General features: G+C 39.5%; 2 protein-coding genes and 1 long non-coding RNA gene across 3 annotated transcripts; 2 read left to right on the forward strand and 1 right to left on the reverse strand.

Annotated features, from left to right (window-relative positions):
- The first annotated feature begins 3,937 nt into the window (after positions 1–3,937).
- Positions 3,938–7,130, forward strand: LOC146694515 (uncharacterized). The gene is made up of 4 exons (XM_085430742.1): positions 3,938–4,919; positions 5,173–5,206; positions 5,349–5,535; positions 6,212–7,130. The coding sequence occupies exons 1-4, from the start codon at positions 4,669–4,671 to the stop codon at positions 6,565–6,567; spliced, it is 828 nt and encodes a 275-aa protein (XP_085286868.1). The 5' UTR covers positions 3,938–4,668; the 3' UTR covers positions 6,568–7,130.
- Positions 7,131–9,599: 2,469 nt separating this feature from the next.
- Positions 9,600–18,153, forward strand: LOC146694516 (cytochrome P450 2F3-like). The gene is made up of 9 exons (XM_085430741.1): positions 9,600–9,878; positions 10,070–10,232; positions 10,362–10,511; positions 12,161–12,321; positions 12,499–12,675; positions 15,599–15,740; positions 15,868–16,055; positions 16,162–16,303; positions 17,576–18,153. The coding sequence occupies exons 1-9, from the start codon at positions 9,708–9,710 to the stop codon at positions 17,755–17,757; spliced, it is 1,476 nt and encodes a 491-aa protein (XP_085286867.1). The 5' UTR covers positions 9,600–9,707; the 3' UTR covers positions 17,758–18,153.
- On the reverse strand, positions 12,572–13,475 carry LOC146694517 (uncharacterized). The gene is made up of 2 exons (XR_014914899.1): positions 13,245–13,475; positions 12,572–13,121 (listed from the first exon to the last, which is right to left on the reverse strand). It is a non-coding gene; the product is annotated as an uncharacterized LOC146694517 (long non-coding RNA).
- Positions 18,154–18,941: the final 788 nt, after the last annotated feature.

An 18,941-nucleotide genomic window follows, 5' to 3' on the forward strand; every position in this document is an offset into this window, starting at 1 on the left:
CCTGCTACTCTCCCAGCTACACATCCCCCCGGTGGTGCGGATAATGAGCTGAGGGCCTCTTCTTTTTCCTTCTCCTTACTGCAGACTTGACAGCCAAACTGCTCCACTCAACCCTGATGATTCATTAAAATAGACTGTAGTGACTGACTGCCTGAAGTTGAAGGCTCTTATGCCCCCTGCTGGTGATTTTGTTCAAACTGCAACTGAATTCATGGAAGAACAATCAGTCCTGAGAAAGTCTCTGAACAAACCTAAATGAAGATCATTTAAAGGCGGTCAGCTTAGGCTCCTGACCCAAACTGACCTCATCGGTCAAACACATTGGTGTTTTTGTTATGACTTGAGTATAGCTGCCAATGGATCTAACACCGGCATTTGCTGATAAATCTGAGCTATACAAGAGTGTGAGCTCAGATTCAGCCAAATGTACAAAACCTATTGGGAAAACATTTAATTTGAGCAGGGCAGCAATGCCTAACATAGTGCAAAAACAACACAAAAGCTTAACAGGGTGAAAAGGCGATGTCCTCAAATAGTAGAGTCAATCCCCTGATTTAAATCAAATTGAGCTGCACTCCATCAGACTGAAGACAGACGGACTCAACAAAAAGCAGACGGTGAAAGTTTACTTCAGCCATAGAGTGTAAAAGATTTTATACTCAATACTTAATATGATGATTTTTTTCTACACTCCCAAATAATTTGAAAGCACAATTTAATTAACATCCTTCTATCAGTACTGATGTCAGTTTTTATTTTAAAGTTGACTAAACCAGGCCAAAAACACCAGATATTATTACTTCATGTTTGTTCTTTGCTTGGAGAGGTGTGCAACAAGATTAAACCTTGCAATGAGAGCTTTCTGCTGTTTTATTTTCAGCTCACTGGTGAAATTAGCCAGTAATAGAAACGCTGAATTAGCAACAGACAGCAAAGCAAATGATATCTATGTGCTACAGTGTAAGATCCTGTTTTTCTGTCACACATAGAGTTCAAAGGGAGCTGTCTGATGGGAAAATAAAATTTCCAATGGGATTATCTGATTTTATGTCATCTCCTGGCTTTGACTAACTCCTCAATAGCTCTGCTTGTCATAAACTTTAAACAGAGACAGATATGTCTGTGAACAAAAACCTAGAGACACGCATCAAGGGCTGCAGTAACAATTTCAAACAAATGCTTTGGCATGTTGGTGATCCCATGTGGCATGTTACACATTACTGTAGGCAGATCACTAAACCAGAGGTCAAAGATTTAAGCCTCATGTATTCAAGGTGTTAAAGGTACAATATACAATGTACACTGAAGGTGTGTAAATATTTTTGCCCATTTATTTTCACATTGCTTGCTGAAATCTGCTTCCTGTATTTAGCCCCCACATCTTTCAGACTACCACCACCTTACAACCCATTTATTGAAGACCAGTTTCATCAAAGCATGAGAGCGTCTCTCTAAGATCCCTCCTGTTACGTAACGTCATTCTAACAGCGATTAGCAAACTCAGAATGTCACAGTGAATAGCATTTAATCTCACTTGGATATATGATGATGAAAGACATGTAATATGTTAGAGGTGGTTACTTGGATGGGGCCACATATTCCAGGTTTGAACAGATTAAAATCTTGGTTGGGCCTATCCACAGCAGTGCAACAACAGGCTTCCAGCTGTGCAAGAATAATAATCCCTCTGTTTTAATCTCTCTGAGCAGGAGGTGATCCGAGCCCTTGTTCGGAAGCCATTCAAGGGCGCAGGGATGCGCTAAGATACAGGTTTGACAGGTTTACCAGTTTAATGATAAGCAATTATGCACCTCTCATATTTTCTGTGTGGAACTGGAAATTGAAGCGTGTGTGTGTGTATGTTGCTCAGGGAGGGTGTCCAACATGACATCTGGTAATGGTTGCAGTATAAACCATAAATCATCTTTTTGGTGGGATTTATGCTTTGCTGTGATGATTATTTGGGCCTCTTATGCTCATATGATGTTTATATGTGCATAACCAGGCATGGCTCCAATTCCACTCACAACAGCATGGGTTTAAAGAGGGAAGGCCTAAATAGTGGGGATTATTCTCTCTCCCGCTTCTCCCTCTCCCTCTTTCTCTTACCCTATTTTTCAGCATCAGTGCTCTGCCTTTCATTTTAGTTCCTGTTGCTGTGATGACCACAGACATGAGCACAGCAGGTGTTCATCGAGGCTTCCTCAAAAAATATGGTAGGGCTGCTTCTATCCTTTTATCCACAGTAACCCCTCTGCAGTCGTCATGTAAAGTTTGATGTGAATGCTTTGGTCTGATTTTGTTTACTGTCCTTTTGTGCTCATTCTGCAAATTAGGCCAAAGTTAGTAATTATATAGGCTTTTTGAAGATCTCAGTTGCTTTGCTGTCAAATATGACCAAACTATGTCTTTAATTTAGATTTTCTGATTGTCTTATGCTTATTTTCTCCAAGGTGTAATAAATTCTTAGTGTTTATTCTTTTAAAGCCAGTATAGATTATATGGCTGCTGACTTCACAATCGGTGGAAAACAACACTGTCTCAGAACACCAATCCAACTCTTACATGAGCAATGTCAGCCTAAGAGCCAGCCAGTATGATTTTCAAGCCAAGTCATGAACCGGCTCTTGGCCAGCGTCTCTCTTTACTTATATTACATCTGTTTTTTATTGCCCTTGTTTTCATTTCAGAGTGGTGTCACAGTTGATAACAGTTAAGTAGCTATTTTGGTACTTCAAATGTTTTTCTTCCTCTCTTGACTTATGCAGACTAATAGAGCTAATAAAATTTAGGGATATTAATCTAAAGGTTGAAATCTGCAGTCAAATTAATGCAGTTGTTGTCATATTAGTATTCCCAGGTATAGTAGACGCCATAATAACAAACAATCAATCAAAAATTCCTATACCCCCCCTCCCTTGCTCGCTTGCAAATCCACCTGCTTTAATCCGCTGTATGGAGAAATAAAGCAGATCTTGTCTATCAACATGTGCTCACCTTCTACTGTCTGCAGTCTAACACCGTCGTGTGCGTCCTGTCCTGAAAACTCATTGTTCCAAAAATGAGAATATTTCAGTTTCTTTTTAATACAAAAACGCATTACATTTGACTCAAGCTGTTTCTATTGATTTTTGATATTATGGATCTGCCTTGTTTCAAAGACAAGGTATCATTATTTTTGTATTATTATTGGTATTGTTGTTGTTGTTTTCATAAGTTGATCCTGTGACTTTCTCTGACTGTTGTAATTTTTAATCAGTGTGATTTTGAGGCTGCTGTTTGTGCTCATAAAACCCCCCAAACAATTTATTGGACATTGTTATAGTTGTGTTTATGCCACTGCAATAAGTATCCAATTATATCACTGAAACTGACAAAAATAGAACATTTCTATCAAAGAACCTGCTCATTAAACAATTGTGTTATTTGTTTGTGAAACTTTCAGTTAAGTTAGTGAAAGTACAAGCATACAACCAAACAAACAACACCGTTATAGTTCTGGACATACAATGCCAGCAGTAACATTACTACTAATACGGAAGTATCTTGATTCATGTTCAATCATCCAGGTAAGGAATTCTCAAAAAGTTGATTCTGTTCATCTGGATGTAACATTTTCAGTGCAACAAATGTTTCGTCACTCATCCAAGTGACTTCTTCAGTGTCAGCTGAATGCCAGTTTCCCTAACCTTATAAACAGTAATGACCGAAACTAACAACACTGACAAACAAAGGGAGTGAGATCAGATCAACTGTCATTGGTCAGTGCTATGGTGTACATTTTAAGACATCTTCAGGTTTCAGGAAACCATCGTCAGACATCAGATCAAACGGTCTCAGATGTCAAACCATAAACAAAAAACATCACATTCCATTGAAAAACACATGAGACTTCTGACTAGATTAGATTAGATAGAACTTTATTAATCCCTCGGGTGGGTTCCTCTGGGAAATTCGATTTCCAAAAAAGCACAGCACCGACAGAAGTTACAGAGTTATACACACACACACATATATAAATACAGAGACAATATAAATAAAATATACGAAGGGGATAAATATAATAAATAGGAATAAAAATAAAAATACAAGTGAATTGCACATTTCAAGTATTGAGTCTATTGCACCGTTGACTATTTACAAAAGTATTGCACAAAAGGTATTGCACAGTGAGGTGAAGAGGCACTACAGCTTAGTTGTTCCCCCCTCCTTTGTCCTCCTGTTTCCCCTCCCTCTCCCCTCCAGAGAGGAGTTAAACAGTCTGATGGCGTGTGGGACAAAGGAGTTTTTAAGTCTGTTAGTTCTTGTCTTTGGGAGAAGCAACCTGTCACTGAACAGACTCTTCTGGTTGTTAATGGCCGTGTGCAGAGGATGCCTGGCATTGTCCATAATGTCCATCAGTTTCTTTCAGTCAGACTAAACAGCACCAGACTGAAAAGCCTCAGAAAAAACAACTTCAGATGATATGATAAATGGCAGAACATAACATAACATTTTCTCTGTGCTTTTGCTACAGTTATTTTTTTACAGTTGTTTTTTTGGGACTTGTTTGTCTGATTAGTCAGAAGGACCTCCTGTTCAGTTTGTTTTGGCTGTTCTGGCACTTTTTGATTCATCTCCTATTTATGAGCCTACTTGTACTGTTTTCTTTTTTCTGGAGGCGGCTTCATGTTTAAGCAGTGGAAGGAGAAGTACCTTGTGCTGACCATAGAGGGTAACCTGCTGGTGTGCCGGGATGCAGAGTCCCCTCCAGACCAAGTAGTAGCACTACATAGCAGCTGTGAGTCAATTGCAGAGGGACGAGAAATACTTGACCTGCCCAAGTTGCCTCCAGGGGGCAGGAGGGACTGCTGCTTTGCTCTTATCCTGCCACAGAACAAGTTCCTGCTGCTGCTCTCAGACAACCCAGACGACTGCACGTAGGTCTCACGCTCTCTCTTTGTCTCCTTCCCTCTGGAGCTCAGATGTCCTTTACCCATTCACTATCAGTTGTTTTGCACATGGTGGCATATTTACACACACATACATTCTGAAATTTAGGTTTCCTTTGCTCTACTTGTTACCAAATAAATTTACTGCACGTGATTATCAGGCTTTTCTGCTGTTGAAAAAATAAAAAAATAAAACTTTGGATCTGTTTCAAACATCATGACATGTCATTATCTTTCACAGGCTCTGGCTGAAGGTCATCAGGAAAGTGAGAGAGGTGAGTTAGGTAGCACTGTTTTATTTAATATTAAAACAAATTGTGTTCTCTGTTTCTCACTGCTAATTTGTTAGATTCCTGTTCCAATTGTAGACTGTTTATTTCTGTCATATAATAACGTTTACTTTTTCCAATTTGCTAGGGTGTCATGTCACCCCTGACACTTCAGAGACAACGCAGCCTCACTCCCTGCATCACAGATAGAGACCCCCTGCCCGACTCTGCCAGTGATAAAGACCCCGGGTCACCAAGGGTTGGTGAGGGCACCCCTCCTTTGACTAGGGTCACTGAACGGGGAGGCTCCTTCAGAGAGAGAGGGCAAAACCAAGGTCAGCTCTTAGGCCATTTGTAATTACTTGACAGTAGATTGAAGAAGGGTGCTGATTAATTTCACAAAACAGAAAAAACAAGACAAATGAACAAAAACTCTAATCTGGTTAATTAATGAACTAATGGATATAAAACGATTTGTGAATAAAACAAATGGGAAGCACATTCAGAAATTTGACAATACACATTTCTGAAGCATTTATGCCTAAAACTACACATTATCACATCTGTCACACAGCTGTTGCTTTATTACAGTTACAACTGCATCTTAATTACTGAAGCTCTGACTAATTTAATTTGCTAAATGTGATGCATTTGGACAATTCATGTTTGTTTTTTCCTTTATAATTTAGTGCTCTGTTGTTTTGAGCATGACAGATGGTGTCCTTAAGCACCTGCAAAGCCGTAACAGAGCACACAGAGGCAGAGTTGGGGTTAATCGTGTTTTGATCTAATTTTGAGTAATGAAAAATATAGCTTAATTGTATTTCTACTGTGTCCCATTTAATTTAAGTAGTTTATGAATACTAAGTCTAGTACACACATATACACTATTGCCAGTAGTAGTATAATAGTATTATAGTAGCCAGTTAGTATAATATATGCTGTCTGGCTGGTAAATAAGCCAAACTACACATAAATTTGTGAATTTAACAACATTTACATCTTTTACAGCAAATGTGTCACGGCAGCCTCTGCGTAGTGTTTCTGTGGCACCACCTCACCGTATGTCCGACTGTCTTCGCCATGGCAACAGCAGTGATGCCCGGGCAGTGAGGGCAGTATGCTTACTGATGGGAGGGGCAGCAGCCTCCTCTGCTTTGGGCTACCTCAATTCCTGCTCCCCTTCCTCTCCCCTTGCCACAAGACCCCCAGAAATTGCCCACGGCACAGGGGGCTTCTCTGAGCTTTCTGCTGGGGGCTCCTTCCATGCCTGCAGCCAGGATGTCGATTCCCCACACTTTAACAGCTTCGACTTCGAAGGAGACTCCGACTTTGATGCATTTGACTGTGGAGGATTTGCTTTTTAGTTGACAGGGCTTTCAAATTCCTTATATTGATGTTTGTAATATAAGTATGTTGTTATTTACTAATCAGCTGTTGGGTAATCTGTAGGACTAATTTAGCAATCAATAAAGGTGTGCTTCCTGGCTTTGTGCCAATGCTCCTCAGGTTAATCATAAATAAGCCCTACTCCTGTAAACACTGTCTGTGTTGTATCACTTTTTCCATGCCATGATGACTTGATATTAACTGGGTCAGCAGTCTGATTCCAGTCACACAGACATTTATAAGAACATATTAGTCTCAGATTTCAGTTCAATTCAATAAAACTTTATTGATCTTGAAGGTTGATCCTGAAGGAAATTGGGTATGGTTTTTTTTTTGTTTTGTTTTTTTCTCAGATTTGGATTTGTGTCATAAATTTGAGAAAAGATGATCTCACTGAACTGAATGTTTTTTTTCTCGTCCACATTTCTCTCAGTGTCTTCTGCCCTGCTTTTGGAAATTACCCTTTCACCTGTGTGCACAGTGTAATTATACATGGAATGCAGTTTAAAGGTTAACACATTAAATCCTTTTGTCAACATGACTTTGTGCTTGTCTCTCTAGAACAAACAAACTGCAGCAGTGCAGACATAGGCCAGGGTCTGGGGAGGAGGGATTTTGAAGCAAATCTGTACAAGAGGGGGATATGCATAACCTGAAAATGCACATGCTTAATGTGTGTATCAAGCAGATTATTATAGTCAAGACATCCATTCATTTTTTTTATCATAAGCATCACTTTTTTAAAATTATATTATGACTGCTTTAAAATACCCAAAGTCTTACTGCTTGGCATTACTTTACTGTTTGACAGCCAGGACAAACAGTAAAGTACAACTTTTTCCTGTTAGAGTTACCCACACTGAAAGGAACAAGTTGTACCATTTCTTGTAGATATAAATCTGACTGAAAAGACAAAAAACAGTTTGAGTAACAGCTAAAATAGCAATGTCATTACATCTCTATCATTGAAGTTCCCTCTGGGTACTCTGGCTTCCCCCCACAGTCCAAAGACATGCAGTTAGTGGGAACAAGTTAATTGATTAATCAAAATTGCCCATAGGTGTGAATCTGTGTGTAAATGTGAGTGCGAATGGTTGTCTGTGCCTCTGTGTGTTAGCCCTGCGACAGACTGGCAACCTGTCCAGGGTGTACCCCGCCTCTCGCCCTATGACAGCTGGGATAGGCTCCAGCGTCCCCGCAACCCTGGAAAGGATAAACGGAAGCGAATGGATGGATGACAAATCAAAACAACAATCACCTCAAGGTGCTTTACGTTGTAAGGCTAGAGACCCTACAATAATGCAGAGAAAACCCCAACAATCAAAAGATTCTCTATGAGCAAGCAATTGACAGTGAAAGGAAAAACTACCTTTTGACAGGAAAAAAAAAAAAAACAGGCTAATCAAGGAACAGCCAGGTTGAAGGCTGAGGTTGAAGGAGGCAGGCAGGATGAAAGACACACTGTGGAAGAAAGCGGGGATTAATAATGACTAATGATTAAATGCGGAGTGGTGTGTAAACACAAAGTGAGTAAAAAAGGTGAGTGAAGAAGAAATGCTCAGTGGATCATGGGAAGCCCCCATTAGAGTATGCGTATTGCAGCATAACTAAGGGATGATTCCAAGAGCATCTTGGATCAACTGAAGGCTTTTTGGGGATTTGTGTTTGATTTGCATTTTTAGCAATCCCACAAGTTTTCTCAGAAAGTTTTCTTGATCTTACTTACACATCACCCTGGCAGCTGCTATTTCCTAGGCAAACTTGCTTTGCTAACTTCTCTTGCTTCACAGGGATCAGGTATTTTGTTCCTATAATCATTCTAGAACCTTACATACAGTTTGCATTGTGTTCTCACACAAAAACAGTTTCAGTAAAACTGGTTTACAAACATTTATGTCAATAAGCAAAAAATGACATTTAGCTAATCTTAACAGTTTTTTAAAAAAAAATACCAATCTTCAGAAAAGGAAGTTGGGAATCCTTACATCACATAGCTCACAGTCTCCTATTACAGAGCTTATTATCTGTCCCTTCCCCCCAGCTAGCCCCCATGGGGCAAAGGGCTTTTTGCTGCTCTGCTCCTCGACTCTGCAATTCCCTTTCCCCTCATATAAGAAATATCACCTCCCTCTCTCTTTTTAAATCTAGACTCAAAACTCACCCGTTCACAATAGTCTACTTTACATGAGCTTCTCCATTCTGCTATTTTAAATTTGCTCTACGTTTTGTTTATAATTTTATAAATTGCTATGCCTGTTGTTGTTTTGCTTGTCTCTATTCTGCTGTGTACAGTGTCCTTGAGTGTTTTGAAAGGTTATTTTTTTAATTAAAATGTATTATTATTGTTAAGAAAGTCATTGTCTTTACAAACTTTGTCAGAGTGTCTGTGGAAATGGCCTCGCTAGAAGTCTGACTAGCTATCCACACAGCTAAACATGAACCTAGGAACTCCAGACAATAGATGAAATCTTATGAAGTTTACTGGTTCTTTCATTTTGTGAAACTGTAACAATAAAGCATATGTGGAAATGTACATTACTCATCTGTACTGTTTTAACAACAACATGTGCCAATGACCTAACAATGCATTTGAGAAGCTAGCATGACGATTAGCACCGCTAATTAGCATATGAACTGGCGATCTTATTTACATATGAATAGCACATAGAAAACTTGTTAACTGTGGTCCATCACACATAAAAACAACACTTGGAGTGTCTCATTGCTTTTTACCATTAAATACTTACAGACAATGCTTTAACAAACACCCAAAGAAGGACACAAATGTGGAGCAGCCATCTTGAAACAGCATAGCAAGAAAACATGAACTTCCTGTCTAACTCTTCTTCTACTGTCACAAAATATCGACTTAAAGGGGCCACAGGGTGGCGCATTTTACTAACATTTAAAACATGAAATTAACTAAGCAGTAACATAACAGTCTGTTTATTTACCTTGTGTGTGCCCTGTCAGTGTTCATTTTCTGTTTACTTTTGCATCTAGACTGACGTATTTTCTGGGTTAGTTCAGTTGTTTGCCTTCGAGTCTGGCATTTGAAACTATTTCTTGTCAAGTGACAACATAATAACAGTTAAGATAAGAAAGTTTATACAGCATCATGGAATTTTCTACAACTTTGATCTTGGCAGGGCTAATCTTAGCTCTGCTGTGGATATTTAATGTAAAAAACAAAACAAACAGGCGTCTACCTCCAGGACCCACTGCACTTTCTTTCATAGGAAACCTTCTACAGATAGACAAAAAAGCACCCTTTAAAAGTCTTTTTAAGGTAAGTTTACAATAGTATATTTTGTAATATGAGGAGAGTAAAAACTGTCTTCAAACAGACTAAATTTAACAGCATCTTAACACTTCAGAATCAGAATACTTTATTAAGGGTGTGCAATTACTGCAGTGTGTTTTTGCATAAAACTCATAAAAAGCTCAATGCTTATCATTAAAACAAATAATTTTTATTAGTTCAGTGAAACCTATGGGCCAGTGATGACAGTATACCTAGGCTGGCAGCGGACAGTAGTTCTGGTAGGATATGATGCTGTGAAAGAAGCCTTGGTGGATCAAGCAGATGACTTCACAGGCAGAGCACCAACTCCAGTTCTACACAACCCTAACAAGAAATATGGTAAAGCGTGATCACTTAAATATGTTGTCTTTGTCAAGGCACAAGTGATTTGTTTCCTAGTGCTTTAATTCTTTCATGAATCAGCATGGCTTCTCTTCCATTACTTTGATAAGTGGTTTAACCTTTCAGGTATAGGGAGCAGTAACGGGGAACGCTGGCGTCAGCTGCGACGCTTCACAATGACCACTCTAAGAGATTTTGGGATGGGACGCAAGGGGATGGAAGAATGGATCCAAGAAGAGAGTGAACATATGAGGGCTCACATACATAAATTAAAAGGTATAGTTTCAGCTGATGTGAAAAGGGCTACTGTGCAATATGCCAAGCTACGTTTACTATGAACAGCATGGTACCTATATGTATATAACATATTAAAAAATTGAAATGCTGATAAGTGAAAACAAATACTAGCTCAGTGGATCTGCGTTCGACTACTCCGCCTAGGCTGCACTGTCCAGCGCAGATCCACTGAGCGCAGCGCAAGCTAGCAAGACAGAAGCTAAGCTCATTGCAACATGGCAAATTGAACCTCCCCCACCCTCATTCAGATCTGGCCTTTGGAACTATTTTGGTCTTCATGTGAAGTATGACCCTGAAGGTAAGCAAAGTAAAACAGTATGTCAGATGTGCCACGCAATGCTCAATTACATGGGTGGGAACTACTGCGTTAGCGCAGTTTGCTCGTTAACGTGTTGACGCCGTCCAGCCCCACGCACGGGGCGATCCGCGGTAGCTCGTTAACGGAGATTTGCCGTGTTGTGGCGTTAACGTCATTTGAGATTAACGCTGACAGCACTAGTGGGAACAAAATGAATATGACTGCACATTTACTCCGACATCATCCTAGTGCAAAGACAAGTGGAAGCAGACAAAAACAACAAGCACGCATGCTACAAACTTTACCTGAGTCATTTAGACAGCCGTTAGCACATGATTCTTCTTATGGGGACCTGATATGTTTAATGTGCTGCTGAGAATATACTCCAGAAGAAGCGTATAGTATAGCTTTTATTTTGAAAAGAACCATTTCTCTGTAATAAACTCTCTTTTCCAACGATGAGTGATTTCTCGATCAGATAGATTTATTATTTTATCCCTTTGTTGTTTCAGCAACATTACATTTAAAAACTGTACGTTTGAGTTAAAATATATATTTATAATTTTAATAAATGACAAATTAAAAAAGCATGAACAGTTTTTTGTATCGAAAAAATATCCAACCGTGACACCAAAGTACCGAACCGAACCATGAATTTTGCGTATCGTTGCACCCCTAACAAATACATATATATTTTGATATATAAAACACTATATGGAACACTATCATCCCTAGTGACCACACCCATATACCGATTTTCATCTACAACTCTGGTTGTCCCAAATGTACACACTCTTTGCCATGAGAATGCTCTAAAGAAAGAGACAAGGACCAGTGTTAAAGTCACTGACACATCATGCCAGATAACCAAAAAGGAAACACAATAAGCTGTCCATGAACATAACAGGACACTACAATACTAACGGAAAATAATCAGTCTTCACTTTGGAAAAACAGAAGCATATTACAGTAGGCTAATCCCACTAACCCAATATTCTCCACTACTGAATTGACATCCACTACCACCACCACCACCACCAAAAAAACAATATGATCTGCTAAAACAGAGAGCTTTTGTGAGCTTCAGGTTGTTAACACATCAGGATGCACAACTGATATCAGAAATCACAGTCAAATGCATGAAAACACCATTTTCTGGAAAACCAACAAACATACACTTTGAATCTTTTTAAAAGTTGATTGGCCAAACTTGTAATAGTTTGAAACGGAGAAGCGCAGACTAAACAGTGGGAAAGTCGGAAGTGTGGGCATGTCATAACTAAAGTGAAGTCCTTAGTTAATTTGACAGATGATTCCTCTTCTCTTGCAGGTGCACCATTTGACCCCACATTCTCATTGAGCCGTACTGTGTCTAACGTGATCTCCTGCCTGGTTCTTGGTCAACGTTTCAGCCATGAAGACAAGCAGTTCTTGCGCTTCCTTACCATACTTTCTCATATAGGAAAGCTTAATAGCAGCCCTGTGGGTCAGGTAACTGAAAGTGGGAGCAGAATTAAAAATTAAATGCTTTTAAATTTGGTTTTCATATTTTGTATAAGAATATATACATCAGTCTGTCCTGCATCTTTTGAAAATCATACTGGAAAAATTATCCAAACACAGTACATGCTTTACAAGAATGTATGGTGCTATGCTTCCTTACAACAGATGTACAACCTCTTTCCGAAACTCATGGACCATCTTCCTGGCCCCCACCACAAAGTTTTTGCAGAGTATGAAGAGGCGAGAAAGTTTATCAAGATGAAGATCCAAGAACACAAAGACACATTGGACCCCAGCTCCCCACGAGACTACATAGACTCCTTCCTTATTCGAATCAACCAGGTTGGAAAACTTAAGCATAATATATAAAAGAATACACAAAACTACAACTACTGTGTTTATTAATGTAGGTAATTAATAAAATCTAAAGTGCTAAAAATTATATTCTTAATTTAGCTGTGTCCTGCACCTACATTGCCTAAGCAACTGTATGGACTTTTGGCTACCAGCAGAGTGTAGCACCAGCAGTAGCTAAAGAAAAAACGTGCGGGAGTTTAGGGAGACCATGGAGCAGATTTTCAGCCAGCCTTAAAGCAACATGCTGTGGGGACATAATGTTGGAGCATTAGTTAAACCAAATGGCATGACCAGATATTTGAAGTGTCCCAGGTGTGTGTTCAAAAGCTGTCTTCCACTTGTCCTCATGTTTGATCTGAACCAGATGATATGGGTTTAGAAGGTTGAGTTTGGTGAAGACTGTGGCGCTTTGGAGTGGTTCAACTGCGGAGCTGATGAGGTGTAAAGGTTATTTATTCTTAACTCATTCACTGCCAGGGTTTTTGAGCATTTTTACTCATTTTTGAAGAGCCACAGAAAACTGTGTGTTATGATCACATAAACGCTGAACCTACCAAAATGAAGAACAGACTCTCTTCTTCCATCCCAAAAAAAAAGCTTGTTTCTACCATTTTCCGTTCTTTAGTAATCAGCTGTAGAAGAGAGGTGGGTTCCACCAAAAATGCCTGTTTTGACCAAAAAAAGGGAGAAAACGAGCTTTTTGTGAAAAATACATTTCAAGCAGTCTGATGTTCACTGACAAGCTGCCCGAGGTTGTATTCTAGCCCCTCCCATTGAAAACGTAATTGACGTCTATAGACATCAATGGCAGTCAACGTAAGTTTTTCAATTGACGTCTATAGACGTCAATGGCAGTGAATGAGTTAACTGTAATGTCATTTAAGCTGCAAAAATCAATACATGGCCGGAGACAGCCATCCTTTTTGTCAACAAAAAAGAAACTGGCCCCTATCGGGGAGGAAGATGGCTGAATGATGCTGGCTGTGAGAGACTCCCTTATGTACTTCTCCATGGCTGCACGTCATGATACACAAAGGGAACAGTGGAGAGGTCAGCGGCTGTGTTTTCCTCGGACAGCCTTTGAGGAGCCTGAGGTTGGCGAGCAGAAACGAGACAGTTGGCATGACAGAATGGGCTCCAAATAACAATTCTTTGGCTGGACCAATCTAAGAGAGGATTGTGAACCTCCAAACAAGGAAAACCTAGGATGAGTGGTGTATCTGGAGAATGAAATGTGAAAAAGTTGAGAGTCTCTCCGTGGTTTGTAATGTAATTACAAGTAAATTAGTAATGCGACGGGCGCAGTGCAATGATTGATGTGGGCAAAACCTTCATCGTTTAAGGCTTTGGCAGGAATGGGTGGATCTAGCTTAACCAGTGAGATGTTCAGTTGTCTGGCTAGCTCACTGCCAATGAGACTCTGTTCGGTGCCTGAATCTACAAGTGCTTGACAGGTTGCTTTAGGTTAAACAAGAGTGTGACTGGTAGCTGTAAACGGGGCTTAGAATATATTTGCATTCCACCCAGACCATGACACTAAGTTAAAATCAAGGAACAAACCATAATCAAACTTATTACTTGAGAAGTTGGTTTCACTAATGTAGTTAGTTCAATGCTCAGATGAATATCGAAGGATCTCTCCCATCTTAAAAAATAAATAATAAAAAATAATGGCAAGATAATCAACTGATGACAAACAGATGAGGTCATTCACCTCAGGTGTGCAGGGACAAACGGCTAGAAGCCAGAACAGATTCTGCCCCTGCAACACCAGACATGGTTAGATGCACACACAATTATACACTCACACAGACAGAAAGAAAAAATAGAGAGAGGAAAATGAGGAGAGACCAACAAGGACAAAGAAGCGCTGGAGTTCTGAAAAATCGCACAGAAAGGGTAAAGGTGGCCCCCACATCTCCTTGGCCATCAGCATCAGCTCTGTGATGTGAACCCGGAGACGTGTCCTCCGGGTTCACATCACGGAGGACACGTCCTTGGGTCTGAACACAGCAGAGCTGGCACAGAAGGTTTAGCAGAGACTTTATTTCCTGAGAATCCTCAGTAAAAATAACATCCCTCAAAGGCTGCTGATGTCCTTCTATCGATGTTCTATCGAGAGCATTCTATGCTGCTGTCTCTGTGTGTGGTTTTCCAGCTGGACAACAGCACAGAAGAAACCACTTCAGGGGATTGTAAAGATTCCCCAGGGCATAGGTGTCAAACTCTGGCCCGCCAAGCCATACCAAATTACTATTAGAGCTGGCCTACTGGTATTATACAGCTAATATATACATTGTTTAGTATTATGCTTTGCTTGTTCCACATTCAGTTTTTCAGCAAAACTTGTTTGAGTCCATAAGAAGAGATTCATTCTTAAATCTGGAGGAAGATATTTTTCAATAAACATTAATGTTAGCCTGCGACCTTGTTCTAGTTTTGCATTTTGGCCCACTGTGTATTTGAGTTTGACACCCCTGCCCCAGGGGATCATTGCCTGTTCTTTACCCTGTCTGGACCAACTGCACCGTTCTCGCTGTCTCAGGAAAGTAGGACGCCCCCCTCATAACCTGTTTGAACCGCTCCCATCAGGCAATAGATATAAAAGCATCAGAACAAAGACTAATAGACTAAATAGCAACATCTACCCTGCAGCTGTTAGGGTACTGAATTACAGACAAATACTGTGCAATGGATGACATCCTGTGACATCCTGTGCAACAGTGCTTATGTGCAATAAGGTTCTATTAATTATTACTGAATATAGTCTTCTGCCTCTTTTTTTATATTTCATTTGTAATTATATTTTAAACTTTGCTTGACAAGGCAGGGACTGCATTTATTTTGTTGTACTTGTTAAAATGACGATAAAGATATTCTGAGAACAATGGCAACTTTCTTCTCTCAGGAAAAGGAGATTTCCACAACTGAGTTCCACTATGACAATTTGGTCTCTACAATAATGACTCTGTTTATGGCTGGAACACAAAGCACCAGCTCCACCCTGAGATATGCTCTTAGCGTGCTGATTAAATACCCCAAAATACAGGGTAAGTTTACAAAACAAGACCTTGAATTTACTTTACGAGCCCTAATACATTATGGTTAGGAATACGTCCCTTGGTGGACGTATAAAACAAATCAGAGTGGTAATCATTTCTGCTTTGCTGTGTCCAGAGAAAATGCAGCAAGAAATTGACACTGTTATTGGAAAAGGCCGTTGTCCCAGGATGGAGGACAGGAAGTCCCTCCATTTTTCACTTGCTGTCATCCATGAAGTGCAGCGTTTTCTTGACCTTATCCCTCTCAGCATCCCTCACTACACACTGAATGACATATCCTTCAGGGGTTATACAATCCCAAAGGTATTTTCAATTCCAAGATCTCATGTGTAGTACAGAATCTATTGTATATCAAGTCAGAGAATAATGTTGAAAGCAGCAACACTAACAAGATATATGTTTTGAATAGGACACTGTAATTATTCCGCTGTTGCACTCTGTGCTAAAAGAGGAAAAGCAATGGGCCACTCCCAGGTCCTTCAATCCCCAGCACTTCTTGGACAATAATGGCAACTTTAAGAAAAGTCCTGCATTCATGCCATTCTCTGCAGGTAAAGAGTCAACACACAGTTATTGATCATCCAGTTCTTTTGCATGTTGACGTAATTTTTTTTCCCCAAATATCTTGATATTTACAGTGAAAAGCAATTCAGGGCTCTAGAATGTGACCAGTTTGGACACACATGCAACCTAATTTCTCAATGGTGTGACTAAAAAAATCCTAGTTCGCACCGGTGTGACCAGCCATTCGAGTAAAAGAAAATGTCCCTACAACTCTGAAAGTCTCCGTGTGGTCAACAACAGACACACACTATGCCCATATCATGGTCTAAACCATTTAGAGACCTCTCTGAATAGCTGTGGTCCACATATTTCTGTAGGCCTGCGTGTGTGTACGTTTGAAAGTGCAGGCGAATAGAGAGGTGTGAGTAGCCTAGGCCCGATAGAAGTAGATATAGCTGTGGGTAATGATAAAAGATGAAAAGAACGATTGATAACTTTTTCCTTAAGGCCTGATCCGTCCGTAGCCAGTGCTATGACACGGAGCCATCAACCTCTCAGGTTGTGTCTAACACTGGTCTGGAGATGGCATAAGATAATGAGCCATATACGTTTGCAGCAAACAGGTCACCAGAGGAGGCCAAGATGATGATTAAGTTTAACATTGCCTATGTAATGTTACAATATGCCTATTGTACGTCCGAAATAATTCTTCACAAGAAAAATGGCTTGAACGTAAACCCTACATACAGTAATGATGTCGCGTATGTGAAGTTTATAGGTGTCATCCCGAACACACAAGAAAAAAATGGGAAAAAGGCCAAATTACAGGAGTTGGCCATCTGAGGGGCATGTGACTGCAGTGGAGGATAATCTATAAGATATCAAGCTGTTTAGATGTTCAGATACTGAGATGTTCAATTTGAAGGCTTATCAGACACTTTGAGGGCTTTTTAATTAAGATTTCCTTTTCTTTAATATATCTTGAGATGTATTAAGTTTCAATTTCAGCTCAGGGAAGCACTTAAAGCACAAGCACTTTTTCAGTCACTTATGTTTCTTGTAGAACTGTGCTCCAAATAAAGAACTTTGTGTTGACAAGATTGTCATTTACAAATCAATACTGTCTGTATGGACAGCTGCCCCCCCCCCCGAAAAAAAGTGAATATGTAAAATTGTGGTGGTAAGCAATGTGGTTGAAAAATTTGGGTGCACCTAACTTTTGTGCTGGCGCACCTTAGAAAACAAGTGCAACCGTGACAAAAAGTTAGTCTAGAGCCCTGCAGTTATTTTTAATCAGAGTCCTTTGTGTATCTCTACAGGGAAGAGAAACTGTGTTGGCGAGTCTCTGGCCCGTATGGAACTTTTTATTTTCATAGTATCATTGCTGCAGGATTTCACTTTTTCCTGTCCTGGAGGCCCTGACAGTATAAATCTCATTCCCGAATACAGCAGTTTTCTTAATGTGCCCTGTAGATACCATATCATGGCCACACCTCGTTAAAAACATGATTTGTTCAGACAGAGTTATAGTCTGGTTGAAGCACTCGAACAAGGATGTCTTCATCAGCTTCTTGTGAAACAGTGATTTGATGTTTATTTTACAGTTAGTTTGCTAGTACCTCACTGATGTAGAACACACAACCATTACATGAAAATCTTTCATCTCATTATAACTGTGTTTATGTTTTTTGTCATTTATTCTTTTCTTTTTTTTATGAGTTGATTAATGGACTGTTTTTCTCTACAAGCAATAAATATTACTACTATCTACTAAATGGCTTTACACCTATCAACAAATCATAAAGACTTTTATATAAATACTCAGTCTCATCATCATTGTTGAAACTGTAGAAAACAAAAAAATACAAGGATTAACGTGAATGAATTAAAAATTGCTCTCCTGTCTGAAATGTTGTTTCAACATTAAAATCTTAGTATTTGCTTTAATAACATTCTCTCCAATGATGTATTCAGCTACAAGTGTAGCACAATGTTAACGCAGCTGGTTTTCTGCAGAGATTACTTTGACCTCTTTTGGGTCAATATAGCACATTTTTAACTACGCCACTTTGGGGTAAACACACGTGAACCCTGCAAAGAGAGTCCGAGGTTATCCTCTCTCTTTCCCTTTGACAGCTGGTAAGGACCCAGCACCTTGTAACGCTAAGTGGAAAGGAAAGTGGACGGTTGGAAGCACCAACTATGTCTCTAACTTGCTTGAGGCCAAGTCAATTCCATGCAGACTACCTAAATGATCACAGTGTGTTTCTGATGCGTTCAGGGTCAGTAGTTTGCTAGTACCTCACTGATGTAGAACACAAGACCATTACATGTAAATCTTTCATCTCATCATAACTCTGCTTTCTGTTTTTTGTCATGTATTGTTTTTTGTTTCCTTTTTTTTTTTTAAAAGAGTTATTGTTTCTTGTATTAATTGGACTATTTTTCCTCTACAGGCAATAAATATTTCTACTATTATTAACCAATAACTACTGTAAATGGCTTTACACCTATCAACAAATCATTAAGGTTTTTATGTAAATCGTCTCATCATGGCTGTTAAAACTTTACAACCCCCCCCCCCCCCAAAAAAAAGCCTAACAAGGACAAAGTAAATTAAAAAAAAATTGTTCTCATGTGTGAAATTTTGCTTTAAAATTTAAATCATAGTATTTTCTATGGAAG

This window comes from Copadichromis virginalis, linkage group LG14 (assembly GCF_057382275.1).
Source record: "Copadichromis virginalis isolate Kocher_CV1m ecotype Utaka linkage group LG14, C_Virginalis_male_GT1.1, whole genome shotgun sequence".
NCBI classification, from domain to species: domain Eukaryota; kingdom Metazoa; phylum Chordata; class Actinopteri; order Cichliformes; family Cichlidae; genus Copadichromis; species Copadichromis virginalis.